Raw genomic sequence first — 24,826 nt, forward strand, 5'->3', positions numbered from 1 at the left:
AAAAACTGTTCCTCTCCAGTTCTCATTGCAAAAATTAAACTCAGTGAACGCAGCAGTAGTTACCAGGAGCTGGTAGACGGTCTATTTTATCAAGTGATTAATTCCAACCTGTTTTCTTGATTTTCTCTTCCTCATATATATGAGTCATCGCAGACAGAAATCAAGTTAGGATTAACATGCAAGATCATGCTCTATTGAGAACTTGTAACACATCAACAGATAAAAAAAAAACCTGAGAATTAAATGGATTTCAGAGTAAGGAGCAACAGTAAGGAAGACATTAAACTCAACAAGAACAGTAAATATATCATATTGTAGGCCTACAGCAAGGATGATCAAATTAGATTGAATAAATCAAAACTAACCACTGGAATGGAACATTCTGTAATGCATCTCAAAGGTCTATAAAACTTTTTTTTTTTTAAATTAAATCCTTTGCAGATTTTTGCCCCTAGTCAAAATTGCCCAGCTGAAAAATCACTGGAAAAAAATTTAAGGGCAAAATATCTGTCCCAAATGTGTAAGACAACATAAGAATAATATTAAAGAAATCAAAGTCAGTATATTATATAATTTTAGATACATGAGCTGAAACACGAGTTCCCACAGAGAGAAGGGTAAGCTGGCTGAATCATTTCACGGGCAGTTCTCAGGAGAACTCAAATTCCATTAGGACGGAGTTACATACCCCATGAGGAAGGAAACAGCTTTAAAGAACAGGTTAGTAATTGGTCAGGAATTAAAATTTTAAAAGCAGCAGATGAAAACTGATGTTACTCTGTGCAGTTCCTCCAATGTTGGCAGTAAGGCAAGCATTCCAGACAGCTCACTAGCTGTGTTGGTAACTAACAGCGAAGAAAACACACAAAAGAGTGCACAAACACAACACCTGCTGGTGGTGCTGCCTCTTCTCACACAGGTACCTCTGCTCTAACTGCCCAGGCAGCCAATCTTGTCTCTCAATGCTCCTCAAAGTCCAGCAGAGGAGACACCTTGTCAATAAACTTATAATACACTCAAGCCAGGACTGACCAAACAGGACAGCAAGTGCCTCCTTGCTTGCTTTTACCTAAACGGGATTTAATTATTCACATAGGAATTTTGTGCAGACTGTCATGGTTGAAACCTCTTTTTCTTAGATGTATTACTTGGAATCCATCATCTAACCAAGGCTTCAAGACATTCAAGGTAGTCTCCTCCCAGAGGGGTCTGCTGGAACAGAGAAGGTGCATTTAATCTCCAGCTACAACCATCATGTGATGAACAGAATTCTTGAGAGAATAATGGGAAATTCTACTAAGGAAAAAAAAAATTAAGAAGGGTAGTTCTAGGCATCAGTGTCCCAAGCAAGTATCATCTGTCAGCAACCAACTACAAAAAGGAATGCTTGGGCGTGAGGCAGTCCACATCTCCTGGTGTGGCACATGGGCCAAAATACAGTGAAGACACCATTCATACTTTTTCCAGTGGGCACGCAGCTGGCAACAAGGAGTTGCACAACGAGCAACCTGAGAGACACCTTGCAAGCCATATCACTGGAAGAGGGGAGGGGGACAAAGGGTAAGAGGTGGCACCTCAAAGCAGTTGGAAAGCTCAGAATGGCATCTTCCCACTTCTCCAGTGCCCTTAACTAAACTAGCTGGCCTCAGCAGAGCACAGTCTATTTTGCCCTTAACTAGCTGGCCTCAGTAGAGCATATGCTATTTTAGAGCATATTTTTCTTAAGAGCTTTACTTCTGATAAGGTACAAAAAGCTGCTGTAAATTGATTCTGTTGTAACAGACCAGGTAACAGTAATTGTACACAGCCAATTGCTCATACATAATAAAAATGGCATTAGAGTTTAACTTGAAATTACACCTTCAATTTTTATTAGAATTTAAAAGTTACTCTTGAAACACCTTGACATAGGAGACATTTCGCAAATTATGAGGGCAGTTACATAACTGAAAATTGAAATAATCTTTATAGCTGCCTATAATTTTAGAGAGTTTAACAAAAAAGGAATGGTATAAAAGACTTCAGTATTACTCCTTTACGACATGCCAAATTAACTTGGGGGATCATTGTTAGTTAATAAAGGAGAACAAATGAAGTATTAAAAAGGTTCTGGGTAGACTACAGAAAAAAAAAATGTTAGATTACAATTCAATCAAGTTTTAATCTAAAAACCTTGTTTCCCACACTAACTGAGAACAAAGCGATATATCCAAATGTTTATGATTTACAGAACAGAGCCAAAGGGCATGTGGAGGGGAAGTTCAGTCTTAACTATACTGAAGTTTGACTTTTTTTTTCCAAAACTTGAAACAGGAAAAGAAACATGGAAGATTTATCACTTCAGTGCTCTACAGTAACAATACAACAACTACTGTGATTTACACACGCTATGTTTTCTATTTTCAAAGTCAAACCAATACTTAAGAGTATAAAATCCAACTAGCAAAAACCACTCTTGGTGACCAATGTTGCATGGGCCTAGGGATGAGCATGCATTTTCAAAAAACTGTGAATACTGTCAATGTTTTAGATGGGCTTAGGCCAATCCAGCTCAACATTTCTCTCAAAATGAGTGGCACCATGCTCTCCTCTTCCTCAGCTGCGCCTCAGCTTAATTTCCTGCCAGCATTACCACATCTCAGACCACGCCATCAGCAAGATCAGAGACCTGGGGTTTGAGACATCCCTTACCGAAAAACAATTTTGGGATTATTTCTTTAGTCGGCTCGCCTCACATTTCACCAAAACTGTTTGCCAGCTGATCTTTGCTGAACTGATTACAGAACTTATAAGAGATTTCACTGTAAGAAGGAAATATTCCTGAAGGTTGTTCTCCAAAAAAGAAAGCTACAAACACACACACAAAAAAAGTCCACGGTATGCAAAGGCAAGGAGTTTGCCTACCACCATTTAGTACAGACTGAATAAACAAATCCCAGAAAACAGGTGAGAGGAAACAGCTCAAGATGTAGACCTATGTGCATACTGTTGATAATTTCTCATTTTTACTGTAAGGTGAAATATGGGAAATATGAAAACAAGGGTAGGATGTTCCCATGTTAAGTATCATAAAAATGGTAGGGTAGTCAGTCCTTCTACCAAAGGGTTTGTCACCTCTGCTGGGTGGACTAGTTCCAAACAGCTGTAGTCACAGAGAGCTGATTGTAAACAATCAATAATCTTGTAACAGATTAAGAACAGTCATAAGGGGAAAGAGAATGACTTGACAAAATAAGTATTTAGAAACTGCATCCAAGCTTACACTATAATATAAAGGTATGAAAAGACATTCTATATAAGACCAGCTCAATGAAGAACAGCTAAGGGAAAAACTAAAATAAAAACCAGTCTCCTTCAAAGCATGGAAGATCAGACTTGACACTGCTTATGTATTCACTCAGGTAACTTCTGGAAAAAGTAGAAGACTATTACTACAGAGCCAAAATTAATCTGAATTACTTTGTGTTACCAAAATTAACTTTGATGTCAAGTTGTTATGATTCAATTTTCTGTTGACCTAGTTGTGATGATCTAATACAAAAAAAAATAGAGTAATTTAAATATTTTACACATCTAGAACTTACTGACAAAGCCTCTGGGAGTTAAAGATCAAACAGATTAATGCAGAAAGTAAATAAATTCCAATAATCATGGTCATAATTTATTATCCCTAGCACAGGTTTTTGCTATCTTTCAGCATTTCAAACTGAACAATTAGGAAGTATTTTTAATGGCCAGGTTAAATACATCAGCTTGAGTACAGAACTAATACACAGCTCTCACTTATCAATTCTGCATTTTTTTTAGGTACACACAAAAAATTCTTAGGTGGAAAACAACAGAAATACAGCAGATTAAGAAGAAAGGTTATAACTAATTTTTTTTTAAACCATATTCGTATGTTCCACTAAAACTGAAGTACATTAGCTTCAGGTTCACATTTAACTGGAACACATTCCCCTTTATGTTCCCTTAATGATCATTAGGAAAACTTTCCACATGATTCTGAACGCACTAAAAAAATCATACTATTATTTCTCAACCTCGAGGTCAGTAGGGAAGTTCAAAATGTCTGAATAAAGTTTAAACTCACAGTGAAAGCACAATGCAGAACTGCTCATACATTAACCAATGCAGATGAAACCTCTTATGAGAAAAGACTATACCATAATCAGTAAATCAGCAGTGATTCTTCAAGCTAATGAAGTATTAAAGCTATTAGTTTTATTTTTGTTAACAAGCAGGCTATGGGTATTATTAAGTACTATGCTGGTATGATCTACGCATACATAGATCAAGTCTAGGAAGTTTCAGACCAAATTGGCCATGAACAACCACTTTACAGAAGTCGACTTTTCACTTCCATCACTTTGTAACTCCCCTACACTGGCATGTTTCTTCATTTTTAACCCAATGAAGGCACAAGCAGAGAAGACCAGAGTACAGCCCCTTTCAAATAAAATCAATGCAAGTTTTCTCACAGAAAGTAAATAAATGAATGCAAACATGGGATTAAAACAACCAACCCATACCCAGACAATCCCATCAGACGCTTGCTGTGCTAAGTGAATGCCATTGCATTCCTACTCCAAGCATTGTAGTTCTTCCTTTAGTTTCCTATAATAACAAGGATAATAAACTACAGAAACCCGTGATGTCCTCTAACCTAACAGGCCAGACAAGACTGGCAGGCAGGTAGATGATGGTAGGAGATGAGTAACAGGTCACTCTGGATAGGACAGAGTGCCTCCCCATCAGCAGCCCCTTGGCTTCCCAGAGCCAAGCTGGCAGCTCCTCGGACCATCCACCCTCATTCTGACCACTGACTCCTCCTGCCCGGCCTCTGCACAGTTTTCCAAGCACAAAAATCTCACAGAGTCAAAATGGTTCCTTTGACAAATATACTACTGTTTCACTTCTTTTGGAAGAGAGGTCAGATGGAGGGCTGCTAATTGCAGTCTACTCAGCTCTCAGTTTTCAGGCCTGTTGACAAAGCATGTGTCCAAATCTGAACAGCTTCAGGACAAATAAACTTTTTTTTTTAAACTCAAAACCCAAAGAAAAGTCATCAAAAGCAAGAAATTAGAGAATTTGGGGACAGTTCTAATTAAAAAATAAACCCCACTAAACACAACACCACACGGAACACATGAAATGCAACTGCATGAGAAAGTTCTTGCGTTTCTGTTGCCGCTGATCCCACGATAAACATACTAAAACCAGCTTGCTTTTCCAATTTCAAAGAGAATGTAGGATCTACATGGATTTATTAAAACCTGAATTCCTAGATGGTTAATGGATGCTTCATGCTTATGAATCTCATATAAGCATTCTCATCTTGTATTTCCCATTGCAGAAGTTCTCCACAAGAAAATAAACCCCGACATTTGAACACAAAATGTCTCCTCTTACAAAGCTGTTTTTAGCATCAACCACAAGTATAAGCTTTCATGTCAAAGAGGAAGAAACCCAAAGGGAATTTCTGCTTGCATGATAAAGATGCCTGCACTTGTGGGTAAGGGACTGGAAGTGTTGAAGCATGTTTGACCTTCAAATGTCAGCATGTTCATCTTGCAAAGATTTCGGATGTTTACACAAGCGTGAAGTGCTGTAACTCTTTCCCTAGGGACACACTCCAAGTGCAGCCATCCGTCCAGTGAGAAGACGGCTGGTGCGGTCCCCAGCATAGCTCTGCAGACCTTGCCCTGCAGCCCTTGAATCCCAGCTTGTCATTTCATAGGACCACTGCTGGGTATAAGCCCAGTCAACACAACGCCATACCTCTCCTTCATCCTGAGGCTGTCAGCAAAGAGGTCTGATGAATGAATGTTTGCTGGACCTGAGTGACTTCCAGCACAGCCCCACAGTGCTGCCATGCCTCCCCTTGCCAGTTTTGGACAATTTATCCTTTGAGGGCAGGTAAACACTGAGGCGCCGCACTGTCACATCGTAAGTACTGGCTTTATCAGCCCTCTTTGCCTGAAGGGCAATGTGCCCTGAATGAGAAATACTTCACTGAAAATTAACCAAGTTCTTTCTGACTCTTAGGGAAAGTCATTTTGCAAACACTTTTCCAAGGTTACAGCTGAGCTCTCTGAAACAAACTTTTCCCAAAAGCCAGGCTATCCACTAAGGATGAGAATATAAGGGCATATTTATGAACAAATGTCTAAGTCTTTTAATGAAGGATAAAAGACCTTTCACAGGAAACCACTTAAGTCATTAAATACAGGAGTTTTGCCTGCCTGAATTAAAAAGGCAAATATAGAGATTAATTCATACCAGCACTCTGAAAACAAAAACCAAATACATACACTGTTGGTTACAGTACATATATACATGTTTCTATTTTGTTGCTATGGTTAGTAAATTAAGAACACAAAAACATTTTTCATGAAAAGTAATTCTAATGTCTTGGTGGAAGTACTGTGACATAAAAAACCCACTAAATCTACAAAACACTTTAGAACTTAAATTCAAAGCAATAGAGCTTAAGTGCAAGGCCACCTCTACATTACATGGGCACAGTAATACTGCTGAAAGCAATGAAAAAAAAAAAAAAAAAAAAAAAAAAGGATTGGTTGGATGGTCACATCCAGAGGGTAGTGGTCAACAGCTCCATGTCCAGATGGAAGTTGGTGACAAGCGGTATCCCTCAGGAATCTGTACTGGGACTGGCCCGGTTTAACATCTTCATCAATGACATAGACAGTGGGATCGAGTGCACCCTCAGCAATTTTGCTGACAACGTCAAGCTGAATGGTACGTTCGACGCGCCTGAGGGACAGAATGCCACCCAGAGGGTCTCTCTGTATCTCCCTAGCTCAGGGTAGCACCAAGCGAGATGTGAAATGAGATGACAGGAGATACATGGCAGAGCTGATGAAGAGGTGGGAAGTGGAGACAAGTAAAACTGGCTTCGACAGCAGATGCTGAGAGGAAGCAGAAGAGGAGGAGATGGATGTCGAGCCATGAACAGGATTACTCGAAAGGAAAGGAGAGGTGAAGAAATATCAGTGTCTGGGGGCAAGGAGACTTGAGGGAATGATGATGGATAAGACAGTAGCACCTGATGAGCCAAAGAAGAGAGCAAGGCTAGAAAACCTAAAGCAAGAGAGACTTGGAAGGAGAGCAGGACAGGACCAGCAGCCCTCAGAGATACAGAAAAGCAGGAGAGCAGCAGGTTAGAGGGGATGAGGCCAAGAAGCTTGATGACAAGCATTCTGATAAGAGAAAGGAAGCCACGTAAGCACAAAAATGCCTATCTCAGTCCAAAAAAACCTTTTAGCTCAAGTCAACAGCAGGTATCTACAACACAATGCCAAAAGAAGAGCGCGAAGTGTAGAAGAGCATGTGGCAGCGTGTTGGTTTTGTCTAGTGAGGGAGGGCTACAGTGGCAGCTTCTGCAAGAAGCTGCTAGAAGTTGTTTCCCCTTTGTCCAGTGGACTTGGCCAGGCCTAGGGCGGACCCGCTGCTGGCCAAGGCTGAGCCAACTGGTAGCAGAATATTCAGTGATAACGCCTCTGCGATAACGTATTTAAGAAGGGGAAAAACATAAAAAAGAAAGAAGATGTAAAGATGCAGAAGCAGGGGGTAGAGAGGGAGAGAGGGGTAGGTGCGACCTTGCAGCCCTCACCCTCTGGCCTCCTGCCAGGCGGCCAACTGGGCCCGGCCTGGCTGCAAGAAGTGAAGAAAGGAGAGGAGATGTGAAGAGATCCTGAGAGGCATTTGTCTGAGCCAACTGTGAAGAATTTCTTGTGAGAGCAAGGGCTGCAGACGCCAAGGTCAGGGAAGAACGAGGGAGGAGTAATGTGGCTCCTGGCCAGGATTCCCCTGCAGCCTGTGGTGCAGCCCATGGTGAGGCCGGCTGTTCCCCTGCAGCCCATGGAGGCACAGAGATTCACCTGCAGCCCATGGAGGACCCCACGTCAGGGCAGGTGGAGGCCTGAAGGAGGCTGTGACCCGTGGAGGGCCCGCGCTGGAGCAGCTGTTTCTGAGGGACTGCACCCCATGGAAAAACAACCCATGCTGGAGCAGTTTCACATAGGACTGCAGCCCATGGGAGGGACCCCACGATGGAGAAGGGGAGGAATGTGAGGAGTTCTTCCCCCAAGGAGGAAACAGCAGCGTAAAGCAACATGTGATGAATCATAAAATCACAGAATGGTTAGAGTTGGAAGGGACCTTCAAAGGTCATTTAGTCCAATGCCCCTGCAAGGAGCAGGGACATCCCCAACTAGATCAGGTTGCTCAGAGCCTCATCCAGCCTGGCCTTGAACGTTTCCAGGGACGGTGCATCCACCACCTCTCCAGGCAATCTGTTCCAAAATCCTACAACTTGCATTGTAAAAAAATTTTTTTCCTAATATCCAATCTAAATCTACCCCCCTCTATTTTGAAACCATTACCCCTCGTCCTATCGCAACAGGCCCTACTGAACAGCCTCTCCCCATCTTTCGTGTAGGCCCCCTTGAGGTACTGGAAGACCACTATCAGGTCTCCCCGGAGCCTCCTCTTCTCCAGGCTGAACAGCCCCAACTCTCTCAGCCTGTCCTCATAAGAGACGTGCTCCAGCCCTCTCATCATCTTTGTGGCCCTCCTCTGGTCCTTCTCCAACTGGTCCATGTCCTTCTTGTGTTGGGGGCTCCAGAACAGGACACAGTACTCCAGGTGGGGTCTCACCATTGCGAAGCAGAGGGGCAGAATCACCTGCCTCGACCTGCTGGCCACGCTCCTCTTGATGCAGCCCAGGATGCGGTTGGCCTTCTGGGCCGCAAGGGTGCATTGCCTGCTCATGTTGAGCTTCTCGTCCACCAGCACTCCCAAGTCCTTCTCCTCAGGGCTGCTCTCAATCCATTCTCTGCCCAGCCTGTATTTGTGCCTGGGATTGCCACGACCCAGGTGCAGGACCTTGCACTTGGCCTGGTTGAACTCATTGTGAAAGATAACGTGAATAAACATTACTCATCCACCATCTCCAAGCTACTTAGGACTTTTCAGAGCACTGTCAGAGCCCCAAGTCATCTTCCTTTCTGTGCTGGAAAGTTCTAATCTACTGTGTCATTTCTTCTATGGGAGCCACGTCGTAATTCCAGCATTCACCATCACTCTTCAAACTCTACAATTTCTACTATATACATCTTATAAAGAAGATCAGTGTTCACAAATACAGGTAAGTTCATAAGTGACACTATGGTACAGTTATGTTCTACACCTTTTCCCCCATTTCTTTCCTAATAATCCCCAACACTGCTTTTTTTCACACTAATGAACCTACTAACCACAGAGCTATTAACACCCAAGGTCTCAGTCCTGGCAAGTTAGAGGCTACACACAGTATTGCTATATACACTAAAATACATCTAATTTATTTTGTGCTTCTCCCATGTATGCTGCCTTTACTACATCAATTTTTGCCTGCCATTTTACCTCCAGTCAATCAATAAAAACCCACCCGAAATTCCTCATAGCTTGCCTTTATTAATTCTACCCTGAATAACTCCAGTACCTCAAGGAGGCCTACAAGAAAAACGGGGAGAGGCTGTTCAGTAGGGCCTGTTGTGATAGGATGAGAGGTAATGGTTTTAAAATAGAGGGAGGTAGATTTGGATTGGATATTAGGAAAAAAATTTTTACAATGAGGGTTATAGAACACTGGAACAGGTTGTCCAGAGAGGTGGTGGAAGCCCCATCCCTGGAAACGTTCAAGGCCAGGTTGGATGAGGCTCTGAGCAACCTGATCTAGTTGGGGATGTCCCTGCTCCTTGCAGGGGTGTTGGACTAGATGACCTTCGAAGGTCCCTTCCCACTCTAACCATTCTATGATCCTATGATTCTTAGTGTCATCATCAAATGAGTCACCTCACGATTTACCCCTTTTCCCAAATCACAAATATTTTGAATGTCACGGTCACAAGAACCGATCCCTTGAGACTTTACTGGTGACCTTTCTCCACCTTGAGGATGGACCATTAATTCCTGCCTTTTTTATCTTCCTTCTTATTTAGCCACATAAGTTTTCTCTTCCATTCCATGGTAGATTAATTTCTTTAATAGCTTCTGGTAATGGACCTTGTTAAATTTCTTTTGAAAAATCAAAGGAGACACACTATCCATTTGCCTACCTACTCTTTTACAAAAAAAAAAAGATTTAAAAAGCTTCTTTCTCAATATCATACTCACTGACAAGTCCAACATTCCTAGGTGCTCAGCACTTCAGAAGAACACTACCCCCCGCTCCAAACAGGCTTACTGAAACGCATTTCCAGGACCCGCTCTAGAACCTTTTAGAAATATCCAGTGAATCCCACTCCTTTGCAGTTAACAACTGCATCAAATCTGTTGGCAACATTCAATCCTCCTCTGAGGCGAGGATGTATTTAGGATGAGATCTCACCATTGTTTTCAGTTAGGTGACAGAAATCTGTGGGAAGATGCTCCATATGCAAATCAATTTAGTGACATGTGGTAAGATGTACACTTCCTTCCTCTCCCTCTCCTCATCTCTGCCTCCTAAAAGGCTAAGCAAACAACACTCCTTAATTAGCAGAATTCTCCCATTACAAAATGAAGTACTGTATGTTGAAGGAAACACACACACTCAAAAAAAAAAAAAAAAAAAAGGATTAATCAGCTATGTGGCACTACAAAGCCTGGATGAAAAGTTCCTGGTTTGTCTGTTCCAAAAGCTGTATGTCTACAATGGACAAGCTATGAAACTTATGCCATGGCTTCATGCATTACTCACAGGTTGCGTGCGTGTGTGAACGCACACATCTATCAAAACCAAATGTATCTTCATAAAGAATCCTTGTGTGCACGCATACACACACGTGCTGTTTCAAGTGCTGTGCCAATTAAAGCCCCACTATCAAGAGATACTTTTGGTTTTGAAACTTCTCCCCAGCCTTCCAGCCACAAACTAAGAATGACACTCCTCATCTCATGACCTTTATGAAACTAAACTCGTGTCCCCAAAATGCTCAGGTGAGGCTGGAGAAACTTCTGAGAGGAAAATTAGTTTTGTCTTCAGGCAGGATCTGAGTGGCAAGCAGTAACTAAGGCCATGGGGAGAGGCTGAGCCAGGAGGACAGAAGAACACACCAAATAGCTCGTTCAGGCACTCGCAGTGCGGGAGGGCAGGCAGGGGGGGCCAACCCACAGTTGCAGCCTCCTTGTTACCCCTGGCACAGGGAAGGTCGAATTATGGTCAGAACGCCACCTTAGCTTCCCTCATTCCTACTTTTTGAGGTCTTTTTAACCTTACCAGTACTCTTTCAGCACTACTTTTTGAGGTTAACTCCTTTTATATAAAGCGCTGTAGAAAAAGCTAGAACATGCCACTTTTAATCCCTGGCCCACTCAGATAGCCTGGACAGATTAGCAAGAGACAGAAAACTTAGTCCAGGTAGCACTGGTCATTCAAGCAGAAAACTGCTTTATCTTTTCAAACTCCTAAACGTTTTTATAAAAAAAATAGAAACCACATTTACTACAATTTGTAATGCTGTTTTTAATAGATCACAGAATGGTTTGGGTTGGAAGGGACCTTTAAAGGTCATCTAGTCCAACACCCCTGCAAGGAGCAGGGACATCTCCAACCAGATCAGGTTGCTCAGAGCCCCCTCTAGTTTGACCTTGAACGCTTCCAGAGATGGGGCATCTACCATCTCTCTGGGCAACCTGTTCCAGTGTTCTACCACCCTCATTGTAAACGATTTTTTCCTGATGTCTAGTCTGAATCTACCTCCTTCTATTTTAAAACCATTACCCCTTGTCCTTTCATGTCAGTAACTGCTTCCTTTGAGCTGTTCCTGAAGTGTACACACCACCTGTTTTGGTCTCCTTTGTCAATTCTACAGAGACAAATAAGATCCTCCTTTTCAATGTTTACCTGTAAGGAACTGTTTTCCTGATTTAGTAGATCTGCAAAGTTGTTATGTTCAAGATCTCAAAAAGTTTTTGTGTTTTGACCTGTTCCACAAATCCATTTCTTATTAAAACCTTACTGCAGTCACCAGACATATGTACACCCTAAAAATGCACAGAAATATTCAAGTTCAGATGTATTTCTTCTGGGCTCATTATACAAAAATAAGATGTTTTATTTTTACTCTTAGTCATACATAAAGGCATATTCTGGTCACCACCAGAATGCTCATTTTACTTATCTCTTCAAGGTTTCCATGCCTTCAGCTAGGATTTGGCTAAACCAACAGCTGAACGGATGTTTGGCTCCAATGAGGAGGTGGAAGCCTCCAGAAACAGGTCTGTGACTGCCTGAGGAAGTTTTTGTGCTACTGGTGCGTGACTACATTCAGGATTTCTCTGCCCACTCCCCATCTCTTCCTCTAGCTGATAATTTGTCCCCTGAAACATGGCAAAGGCCACCTTAAGAGTTTATACAGTCCTGCTCTGCAAAGCAAATACCTGGAAAGACACAGTTATAAACCACAAGCTGCTTAGAATGATAATAAAAAGATAAAACTCGGTATTGTTTGTAAGAACAATCAGTAACCCAGCCGATGCTTAACAGCCACTTTCTTCCCTATTACGGAAGCTGACCATAACATCCAGGCCAGAGTTCAGCTATACACAGAAAACCACTTCTATTCAACAAAATACGTCACGGCATGCTCTTAATTATGCCACTGCACAGTGGCACATTTAAGAACACACTTGATGAACTGAAGCCCTAAAAGCTTGCCACAATTAGCTCAGCCGTGAGGACACAGAAACAGGAGAAAACTCTGACCACTGGCACAAGGCTGAATAGCAGTCGATGTGCAGCTAACCGTGGTTTTAGACCTGGGCAGGGACCTGGCTAGAGTGCATCTGCCAAGGCTTTGCTGCAGTGGAAGGATGCCAGCGTGTTAGGACACCTCATTATCCCCGCAGCACTTGCAGTTTCACAAGAAAATCGTGCCTAGCCTGCGTAGGCAGGGCTTTCTCATCCACCCGCCAGCACTATACCAAAAATACCACCAGTAGGCAGGGATATTGTCTGTGAGTGAGAAAACAAGAGAGATTAAATATTTCTCCCAATGAATAGTTGCACCCTTCATTGTGCCTAGAATTTCTCTACCCGTGGTCTCCCCACCAAGCAATTCAGATTGTCAGGTTTCTTTTTGGAGATCCTCTCCTTCCTGTCAGCTAGTGCTGTCAGAAAAACTAGACATGATATAGTTGTGTAGGCTGAAACTAAGTGTATTTTTTTATTTTAAGAGTCTGGTGTGAGGCTTGTCTGCATCACTCACATGGCTGAGTGTAGACTCAGGAAAGCCAGAGGCAGACAGCTAAACTAGCAGGGACAGGAAAACTCCAAGACAATTATTTAATATAATTCTGTTGATTAGGCACTGTATGGAAAAGCCAGTGAAAAGTGCTTCCAAAGTATCTGGAAGAGCAGCTTCACCATTGCAGTCAGAAACAGATGCACTAGACAGCGAGCTGAGAGGAAAAAAAATAGCAAGTACTACCATGCAGCAGAAGTAAAGAGGCATTTCACACGCTTGTGTGAAAAAAATCCCCCAGTTTGCAAGTAAACTACCAGATGAACCAAAAGAACTGTCAATTACATATAACTCTATTCAAATGATTAATTCCAGGCATAATCTTGGTGTTTTCTTTGGTATAATTGGCTAGGCGTGCATGTCAAAACTTAAGTATGCCTTTTCTTCTGACATCAACAAGTGGTTAACTTTACAAGCTATTAGAGTAATAAAGCATGACAAGTTAATAAATATATTCAAAGATGTTTTTGTTAAAACCAGAAACAGAAGCCAGCTTTTCACTACATAACCAAACAGCAAAATATACTTGTCATATAACCTAATCCATTTGTTTATGAACAAGTGATTTTAAGTAATTACGTTTTGATTGACAGAGGTTACATACATAATGATATTCCAAAACATCTGGATCCTTCAAATACTGCCTGAATACACTGCATAGCAGCTTACACTAACGGGATAACAAAACAGGAGTCACATGCGAGTAAGCCAGCAAGCACTTTATGCAGTGCAGTTAATCAATGCCCTGGTAATTCCCCTCTACCCCACCTTGCAGCTGTCTGCCTGCCATGCCCACACAGACTGATCCACAAATACGTGCATAATTTAGCTTAACCTGTCTCTCACCTTAACGGTGTGCAATGAGCAGCTATGCTGTAGAATATTTCACCAACAGTAAATGAAATGTCATTTATTCAGAAAAGCATAGGCATACATTTATCCAAGGTACTCAAAGAACCACGGCACTGGGACAAGGATGCCCGTGCCTGCTGCCAGCCAGGAAAATACAGTGGATTACCTCATTTGACAGCTGACACTGCACAAATTTGCCAGCTGTTTTCCCTCAGGCAAGAAGTGAAGAGAGGAGAGTGTAAACAAGAACTGCTTATTGCCCATGCTGCCCCAACACAGGCACAAATCCTGCCCTCCTGCTGCAGCCAGTGGCAGATCTCCTTCCAACATTAACAAGGCCGGGTTTGAGGCCAGCACATTTTTCAAGAACAGTTGCCACAAAACAAAGTGGAAATCATGGGCTTCTTGGCATTGCCTGATGAAAACTTGTGGGGTATGCCCCACAGCAAGATTACCGTGACAATTTTGGAGGACTCAGTCTTAAAAACACCTGCTTTTTGTGTGCTGCAGGTGCGAGGATGCCAGCATGCACACTGGACACCATGCCAAGGAAGTACTGCAGATCTTCACCCATGGCTCATCGTCTTTGGCTGAGCACTGAAAACACGTTCGTGGCTCTATGTAAAGCACCACACTCCCGTGTTGGTTTTGTTTAGTGAGGCTACAGTGGCAGCTTCTGTAAGAAGCTTCTAGAAGTAGTTTCCCCTTTGTCCGGTGGACTCGGACGGGCCTAGGGTGGACCTGCTGCCGGCCAAGACCGAGCCAATTGGTCACAGAACATTCCCTGATAACTCCTCTGCGATAACATATTTAAGAAGGGAGAAAATAATAAAAAAAAAAAAAAAGTCAAGATGTGAAGAAGTACAAGCAGGGGCAGAGAGGGGGAGGCACGAGCCCTCTGGGCCTTGCGGCTCTCACCCTCTAGTCACCTGCCAGGCAGCGGTCTGGGCCTGACTTGGCCCAGCTGGGCTGCAAGAAGTGAAGAGAGAAGATGTGAAGAGAACCCAACAGGTGTCTGCCTGAGCCTGATTGCAAAGAATTTATTGTGAGAGGAACAGTTGTGGACACCAAGGTCATTGAAGAAAGAGGGGGAGGAATAGTGTCACTCCTGACAAGATTCCCCTGCAGCCCATGGAGGACCCCACGCCGGAGCAGGTGGAGGCCTGAAGGAGGCTGTGGCCCGTCGAGGGCCCGCTGGGGCAGCTGTTCTGGAGGGACTGCACCCCGTGGAAGAGATGACCCACGCCGGAGCAGTTCATGAAGGACTGTAGCCCATGGGAGGGACCCCACAATGGAGCAGGGGAGGAATGTGAGGAGTTCTTCCCCTGAAGAGGAAGGAGTTGCCCTTAATGGTAACTTTAAGGATCTCTCCCTGTCCTTATCTCAAACCTTGAGCCTTTTTTCTTACATTATCTCTCCTTATTCCCTCGAAGGGTGGGGGGAGTGAGCAAGAGACTGTGTAGCTTGGTCCTGAGTGGGGTTAAACTACAACAACTCCTCACTCAAACAGCGTAATTTAAACCTTTAATCTTTTATTACTAAAAAAAAAAAAAACACCCTGAAATCCCAGATTTTTTTTTCTTTTTAAGACAGCAGTCAGACACCATCATTCAAGAAACCTAAATATCTATCTAGATTCCTATTTCTGTCATAAGGTGGCTAACAGAGCTTCAAGCCGTAATAAGCACACACTGGAAGATGTTATTTTCCAAAAGCAAGAAGATAAAAATAATGATAGTCTTAAGTAAGGCAAACACCTTCAGTATGTTCAGAAAGGTAACTAAAATTTACTTAACAATTTTCTTCTCACAAGAATTTTCCCCTCTTCAACAAACTGAAACTCCGCAGTAATTCTCTGTGTTCCTGCAAGCATCAATAAATCAGATTTATTGCACGAGAATATTTTCTAAAGGCTTGCAGTTTTATGAACACTGAAAGCCCTGCACAGAGGCACACAATCACACCTTAAACTAAATCAGTAATGCTTTTCTTCTTTGTGTTCAGTTAGAACATTTTTAGAGGGCATATTTATGTGGTCACTGCAAAGACCCAGGGTTGACTGAAACAAGGGGCTTTCATTTTGCCTTATTTAAATTATTGCTTTTGTGCTTTAGTTGCATCCACTTAAGAAAAGAAAATATGAAGCTGTGTAATCTAATATATCTGATCAGTATTACTGAAGTATACCACTGCAGATAGCTTCAGTGACTACTATCATGCACAAGTCTCAGAAAAAACTAAAGGAGCAGCCAAGTGCTGTAGCGATATGCTCTCTACATGTCTCAAAGTCTCAGCTGAAGACTGAGACACAAATGGACTGTGAAGATGCTCTGGCCTGAAAGCAGACACATTTCTGTCACTCAGTGTTTCTCACTTCTGTGAAAAACAAATGTCAAGATGGAATGAACTGCAAGCTGACTCAAGATACTGAAAGTGATACTCACAGAAAAGTAAAATTTCTAAGACTCAACCCTGCGATCAGCTGCCCACTGCCAAACTTTCTTTTGGCATCTTAATTCTTACCAGACTCAATGGATTTAATGGTGGTCTACATCAAGGGTCTACTTGCATTACATAAAAGTACCGAGGAATGAGCACTGCCAGTGCAGCTACCACACCATGGATAGTGGAGGCACAAGCAGAGCAGACAGGCAAGACCCAAATTTTTAAATAATTATCTTTTAACACTGAAGTAACAGCAGGAGAGAGGGGTGGGGGGTGGGGAAAAAAAAAGCAAAAAAGCAAGCTTTTAGGACTCCTTAACTCTGTAACAAATAAGGTTTAGGAAAAAGTATTCCTAGACAGACATAGTACTGCCTATAGTGATAATTAATAAAATCAGTATCCCTATACTGAGCTGTTTGTGCAGGCTAAAAAATTAGTTACCAAAATTAAAAAAACCCAACATGATATCGCGTAAAATTATTTTTAAAATATAATCTGTCAAAGCCATGAGATGTTGACAGACTGAATTCAATCAACTCCCTGCCTCCAATCTACCCTCTTGACATAAAAGGCAGCAAGAGTATTCAAGGTATTTGACCACAACTTTTAGACTACAGAAAAATCAAAGTAATAAAATAAAAGGGTAACTGTCCAACAGGAAAAGTCTTTGTTAAAAATCCAAACTATACTCCCCGCCCCCCCCCCCCCCTCCGTTAAGACTTCCTCTCATTTCAGAGGATCTGTTCATCTTATGACCAGCTCACCACTATGAAGGCAGCAAGCCAGCAGGAGAGGACACTGTGAGCTGCTGGTAATGGACAAACACCAAGCTACCGGGTACTAAGCAAGCACGACTTCCCATGATGGGCTGTACCCGTAGCCTCACGTGTGGAAAAATGACTTGCTCCTCCAGTCTCCTCCTATAATGCACTTTCACTACATGCAAGAAAGTCCAATTTTAACCACACACAACAAGCAGAGGGCTGGTTGATGGAGGAAAGACAGATAACAGCCACATTCACAATTTTTCCTCCAGCAGAAGTAATTATGTGGCCTCTTGGGAACATCACAGAATCACAGAATGGTTGGGTTGGAAGTCAACTTGAAGATCATCTAGTTCCAACCTCCCTGCCGTGGGCAGGGACACCTTCCACTAGACCAAGCTGCCCAAAGCCCCATCCAACCTGTCCTTGAACGCTTCCAGGGATGGGGCATCCACAACTTCTTGAGGTAACCTGTGCCAGTGCCTCTCCATGCTCATAGTGAAGAATTCCTTCCTTTTACCTAGCTTCAATCGACGCTCTCTCAGTTTAAAGCCATTACCCCTTGCTCTATCACTATATGTCCTTGTCAAAAGTCCCTCTCCAGGTTTCCTGTAGGCCCCCTTTAGGCACTGGATGGCTGCTATCAGGTCTCCCTGGAGCCTTCTCTTCTCCAGGCTGAACAGCCCCAACTCTCTCAGCCTGTGCTCATAGGAGAGATGCTCCAGCCCTCTGATCATCTTTGTGGCCCTCCTCTGGACTCACTCCAACAGGTCCACATCCTTCTTATGTTTTATCAGTATCTGAGGTTTTTGTTTCTATTAGTTTTATTCTAGTCAGGGTCAAAAGATGAAGGGCAGCATAGCAGAAGGATGACAAACATATAAATGCAGGCAGACACAACTGTGTAAGCCTCAATTACAAGAAAATCAGACAAAAAAGCAGCATATGGTGGAGATTTTAAAATATAAAATAGGAGCTCACAGCAAAGCATTAATGTCTTTAAAATTTTTGCCTCCAGCAAGCAAAGCTTACCTTGCTATCTAAGACAGCAGAAATTCAACCCCTGGTAATTTTTCATTCAAAACCACAGCTCAGGAAAGGCACCTTAAAAGTCCAAGTCCAGTTCCTCACTCCTGCAGGGAACTGCATATAGTCCTGTTCATAAATTTATTAACTTCTTTCTAAATTACTAGACTTCTTATTCCTTTTACTAGAAGACTGTTGAAGCTCCTTACTCTTGCAGACACTTCCTTATAATTTCCAGATTAAATTTATTCATGGCCAATTTATATTCACTTGCTCTTACGATGACATTGTCTTTTATCTTAAATTAGGTTGTAAGTTCTCCAGGGCACTGGCCAAATCTACATAAGTATAGAGAGTCCTAGGCACAATAGTTCCCTGATGATAATTCAGACTTTGCTTATGACGACAAGACAATAAATAATAAAAATTAGTTTTTATAGTTCCACTAGTCTGATCTTCTTCTGACACATCTCCAATAAGTGTAAGTGTACTTGCACGGGATCTGATCAAATATATAGTGATGAAGCTAAATGAGACTGCAGTTCTGCCCACCTCTAACAAGCTGCTTATCTGGCTCTACAAATGTATCAACACTACAAGTTGATGTTGGTATCTTGACTAGAGAAAACTAAAGAAAACACAGCAACAAATGGGTAGAAGAGCATGTCCCTCTTAGCATTAAAACTTCCGGTGGAAGCGACCAACTCAACTCACACAGAAGTCTGGAAAACGCACAAAAAGCAGTAGGTTCCTTCCCGCAGTCAGGATTTGTATAAGTAGAGGTAGGTCCCTCCCCCTACCAAAAGTCTTGAATTTGAGTTCTCCTTGAACACTTTTGCTCAGAATACATTAGTCATTCTTACCTGCAGTAGCACCAACAATATACCACAGGTCTAGAAACACCTATTTCGTGTCCATACAAACATCACATCTAGAAACTTAACTGAACAATAACATTTCCCTGATACTTCTTAGTACAGATGTTGCACATCTGCTGTTTTGGCACCTTCGACCATAGTGGTAGCGTATTAGTTACTCTGCAGTCCTATCTTTGTTAAGTTGGCACATTCAGTGCTTGGGCATCAGGCAGAGCATGCCATGTGTTTTACCTATTCTGCACAAATTAACAAAAACTCTAGAAAGACTGCATATTTTCTGCATTTCTTTCATTATTTATTTCATGGAATAACTGCCCTGAGTTGCTTTCCACACAACATTTTAGCTGCCCTAGAGTAGTAAAAAAAGGAAGTTCCAACTCTGAACTCCAGCATTTAAACATGAAACTAGGCAGCCAGTTTATCACAATCCAAATGGCAGCGGTAAAGCAACATATTGAAATAGTTCATGGAATAATCTCAAAAAAAATGTTGATGAAAATGCCTAGAATGATAATGAAAACAACAAATTAATATGATTTTGTTTGCTGAATGCTGACAGCAAGCTCACAGAAGTAAAGGTTAACAAAAAAAAAAATGAAGGACTGAACCTCCCTTGTAAATTGGTGAATCGATTCAAAACACCAAGGACACAGGAGACAACAGCAAGGAGCTGCCACAAAAATGAAGTTGCAGATAGAAACAAAAGCTTTTGCTTGCTTTTAATAAAAACAGATTCCCTTTGTCTTTCACAGTAGAAGACCAAATACTACATAGTCAAAATATATCTGGGGGGGAGGTATTTATTTAGGGAAAAGATGGGATAGCTTACAAGCAAAGAAGTGTAAACTGGGTGCACACATGCACATCTGTAACAGAAAAAGAGAAGAAAGAATAGATAATGACAAAAACGGGGGCAGTAAGCAGAAGCCTAGTTTGCAGTCACTCATGAAAATAGTATCTGGAAGAGTAGGAGTATTTTCTCGTTAGTTAATGCAGTTCCAAAGGACTGAACAACTGGACAAAATCCACCTCAGAGAAGATAATACAGAGATGTAGAAGATATTAATGTAGATTCTCTATCTTTTTCATGAACAGTCTGAAAAACCAAAGAGCAGGAAAAAACAGACTGAAATGCAGTCACTCACCCAAACACCTGTAGGGAACCACGATATGTGGGTGACCGTTGCACTGCTTCCATCCCTTCTTGCACCAGTTCTGGATCGTAACTGGCTGGTTGGCTTCGACAACATTGGTGATTTGTAATTCAGGGTAGACCTAGTGTTAAAGGTACAAAAAAGATAAATGTTATCACAAGTATGCACTCTAGGTCATGCAATATTGTCACATGTGTTTGTAACATGGACATCACAATACAATACTCATTGTACTATCTTCTCCCTCTTCTGCTGTGTATTTGCTTCTTGCAAGACTGAATATATTGGGCCTAATCTCCATACACCTAAATTAATAGTATGCCTTTGTGTTTATCTCAATAATTTTAACAAACATCGTAATTCTTTCCCACTGCAGTCTGCAGAGTATTAATGGTCTGTTGAATCAGTTACTCATATTCAGGTTTACATCACCAATATAAACCTATTTCCACCTTACCTAAATTGCTGAGAACAAAATCCTATCTGCTCTTAATACCACAATACACTTCTACACCCACAGCCATGCCACCAGCAAACTGGATGACTAATTTATTGGCAAGTCACAGCTTCGACTGAGCTACATTATTCTGCTTTTTATGTCCCTCAGTCCATTTATCTCACCCCTCTTTAATTTTACTGTCAGTAATGGCTTATCTGGTCTCTTTTGCCAAGGATGGGTCTTAGTCACTGACCTTTTGTGCAGACCCACATGCAAGTCACCTACGTGTGCACCCACGTGTGCACTTTGGTTCACGGGGAGCATATTATCTCACACTCCACTGTGCTTCACACTGTGGAGGGCTCTCAGAACACACAAACAGGTTCCTCTTGGACAGAACTGAATGGGAAGACACGCTTGCGGAGCACACCTAACAGATGGTTAGTCCACACCACCAGGTTAGAGCTAACCAAAGCAAAGCCTGCAAAGCGTGTCCAGCATGGATGCTCAGCCTTCTGCTGCTTCACTCTGCACTCCCAGTTCTCATTGCACCACACCAGTCGCTAACATAGCCTATCGCTCTTGCTTTTGATTTTCCAAATCAGCAATCTATTAGCTAACATCAAAACTCAGACAGGACTAGTCTTCCTTTGCCTCTTCTCAAGCAATCCTTACCAATTTCTGAGTATGTCAGATCTGAGGATTAAGGTGGACTGAAAACAATAGTCTACTCATACCTACCAGTAGAAAAGAAAAACAGAGGCAGGAACAAGTCTGAGGAAAAATAAGTAATTGGAGACAGTACAAAACCACCCTGCAGAAAAGCAATATAATCCAAGCTAAAGAGAGCTGAGTTGAGATTGGATGAATTGTGGGAGTCCAAAACTGATGTTTGGAAAACCACTGTAAGAACCTCAACAGCCCACCTTGAGGAAAAATAATTCATCCTAACCACACATCACACCCCAGCTCACAGCATCCCAGTGAGCCAGTGCCTTCTGGCACTCCCCTGAGTGAAGGTTTAAAATATAACTGTGGCAAAAATTAAGCAAGTATGTTATTTAACTGCAGCTCAAGTAAAAGTTTCAAACTTTAAAAGACCCTACTAAACAACAGTACAGCCTTTTCAGATTTGATATCGGCAGTCTTTGGACAAATGTGGCCCGGTCCACAGGCATGGTAACAACAGAAAGTAATCAAAGCATGACTGGAAATACTTGGGAAGAACATCTTACCTTCATTAAGAGACAGTGAGGGGCTAGTATAATAACAGCTTAATGCATAAACCAAGGCCAGGTACAATAACAATGCCAAGGAAATGACTACAGAAAGGAACGCTGCTTAAACATGAGCAATGCACTTTATGCTAAAGAGACTGAACATCAACCTTGCCTTCTATTACAAACCAGCATTTTTAAATCAGATACCTCTTGCTTTGCATAAGCACTTCACAGAAGCCATCTGATATGTTTTTGACAGCTTTGACAGCACCTTCAGCTCCCTACAATGGACAGTTAAAGTGTGCGCAGAGGGTTTAGGTGCAACCTTCTATGTTACCCCAGCACGAGAGAAGGTCCATTTCAAGAAAGCCCATAGAGTAGAACTGAAAACTTAAGAGTGAAAGTGTCCTGCACTCAGACAATTGTAGCTTTGCTTTGTTCTTTTTGTCAGCAGGTGACCAGTGCTGACGGCCATCATTATCCACATTACAAATACGCCACCATTTCAACACTACTTGCAGAAAGCAGCTCCAGAGGAACTTGCTGCTCCTTCTGCTCCATCAGCGCTTCAAATACTGTACTCTGAACTGAAACAGAAAGGTTGCAAATTCAAGGAAAGGTCCCCTTCCCTCTTCAATCTCTTTATCTTTTCCCTTGCCCACTCCCGTCCCTCCTGTTCCACCAAACAGGTCTGCACATGTTCATGTTCTGCACACGTTCTTGACTGGTCACAGCACTGCCAAAATGGATTAGGATGTCACCGTAGCGGGCAATTTCACACCTGAATTACTGTGTAAATACTACACCGCAAGGCACCACAGCTGCATCCAGAGCTAACAGGCAAGATGCAAGAGAAAGATTTTATTTTCTTTGAACACCACCTTTAGCACTGTCATGCTGCACTCTTTCAAGTTCATACGTTCGCAGACATCACATCCGAATAATAACAGCCCACGGTTACATAATACCAGATGCCATCACAAAACACATGCTTGATGTATCACAGTGTCACAGACACATTCTCATTGGGGACATTATAACATTCCTCGGGTTTAAGTGTCACTTGTCACATACAGAGGAAATAAATGCCTTAAATGAAGAACTAAGAAAAAAAATTCACAATGGTTGGAGTGTTAAGAAATTAAGGAAAGAAAAGAAAAACTTAAAACAATTTATGCATCCATAGGAACCTGCATGCAGCTTTAAAATGACAGAAAATAAGATTCTGATCTGTCAGAACAAAGACACACTTAGCTGCTCTCCTAAGGTGAACTTCTAATGAGTAAGAATGAACTGTTACTGTGGAACCATATCGAAAAAATAAGACTAGAGGGGGGAAAATTTAATATGTTCTTTTTATTTTTCATATTTCCCAAACCCACCATTTTAACTTCTGGTTAGTACAGTAGACCAAATTCTAAGTAGTTAATAGTATTTGTCAGAAGCACACAAGGACGAAGAAATACAAAGAAGCCTCTTCTTCTGTTTCTACATCAGTTACTAAACTCCTAATTTCCTTTGACAGTTCACACAAAGCTCCATCCATCCTTTGCAAGAGGAAACAGGCTTTGAATTTCATTATCAATAGGTTAACACCAGCAACACGTAGGCACTGAGGAAAGTTGCCCTCACTGGACTTACATAAGGTATTTGCTCTGAATTGAAGGGGGACCTACTTAGTGGCACAGAAAAAAAATGAGCCTTATTTATTTATAGTGTCCCTAATGAGCCACTGCTCCTTCTGGAGCGTCAGAGCGAGCAGCCCTAGAAAGTTACAGGAGATTCAAACTTTCAATGTTATCCTAACTTGCTGTAGAATAATTCCTTTAATATATTTTAAAATAAGCAGTGGAAAAAACAGAGGTCAATGTAATCTAAAAATTTTAACTGGCAATCAAAAGTAACCGCTAGATCTTCATTTCTATTTTCAATACTAAGTTTCCTTATACATCCACTTCAGAAACAAAAAACTTAAAAGCCTCTGCGCTCAGGCTACTCAGAATTTAGAATATTGTCTACATTAGTGTTTGCCACTACCAAATCTGATGACACATGGATTTAGGACTAAAATGCAGATGTGCTTAAAGAAAGAAAGGGCATTTTGATCTGTCTAAACACAAAGTGATGAAGACACAATGGTGACAGCATTACGACAACCCTGTCAAATACGTGTTACCTAACAGGAGATTTAGGATTATTTTGAAACAAATCTGGGAAAACCAAAAAGATACGGAATTGGGAGGCAGTAAAAACAAGTAAAGCATGAAATGGATGGGCTACCACCACCACAGCCACCCTTCCTGCCTGTGAGAAGGAAGGAGAGCAGCCCAGAGGCCTTCTGGCATGGCCGGCGCAGGCGGATGGGACTCCAGGACCCTCGTGCACAGGGAGTGCTGCCTGCTCATGTGGGATGGGGAGACCATTTGAGGAAGGGCCGGCTGGGGCAGTGAGTGACAGCCACTGGTCAACGTGAGCTCCTTGCCGTACACCGCGGCCAAGAGGTAGGCATGGCTCTCAGGCACACGGGAAGGCGAGGTCCTTCTGGGAATACCAAGCCCATATAGAATCATAGAACAACTGAGGCTGGAAGGGACCTCTGGAGGTTATCTGGCCCCACTCCCCTGCCCAAGCAGGTTCACCTAGAGCTGGCTGCCCAAGACTGTTCAGGTGGCTTTTGAATACCTCCAGCACAGAGACTCCACTGCCTCTCCAGGTAACCTCTGCCAGCATTCAAATACCAGCATTAAATGCAACTG

The 24,826-nt window shown here is 42.2% G+C and overlaps 1 protein-coding gene across 2 annotated transcripts in view; it reads right to left on the minus strand.

The window, feature by feature from the left end:
* Positions 1–24,826, minus strand: part of APP (amyloid beta precursor protein) — a 225,569-nt gene that overhangs the window by 134,991 nt on the left and 65,752 nt on the right. For both annotated transcript variants that reach the window (XM_086764185.1, XM_086764178.1), the window contains exon 3: positions 20,403–20,532. In XM_086764185.1, the coding sequence (XP_086620311.1) occupies positions 20,403–20,532 (130 nt within the window). The remainder of the gene's footprint in view (positions 1–20,402; positions 20,533–24,826) is intronic.

Source organism: Chlamydotis macqueenii, chromosome 1 (assembly GCF_036417535.1).
Source record: "Chlamydotis macqueenii isolate bChlMac1 chromosome 1, bChlMac1.mat, whole genome shotgun sequence".
In the NCBI taxonomy this organism is placed as follows: Eukaryota; Metazoa; Chordata; class Aves; order Otidiformes; family Otididae; genus Chlamydotis; species Chlamydotis macqueenii.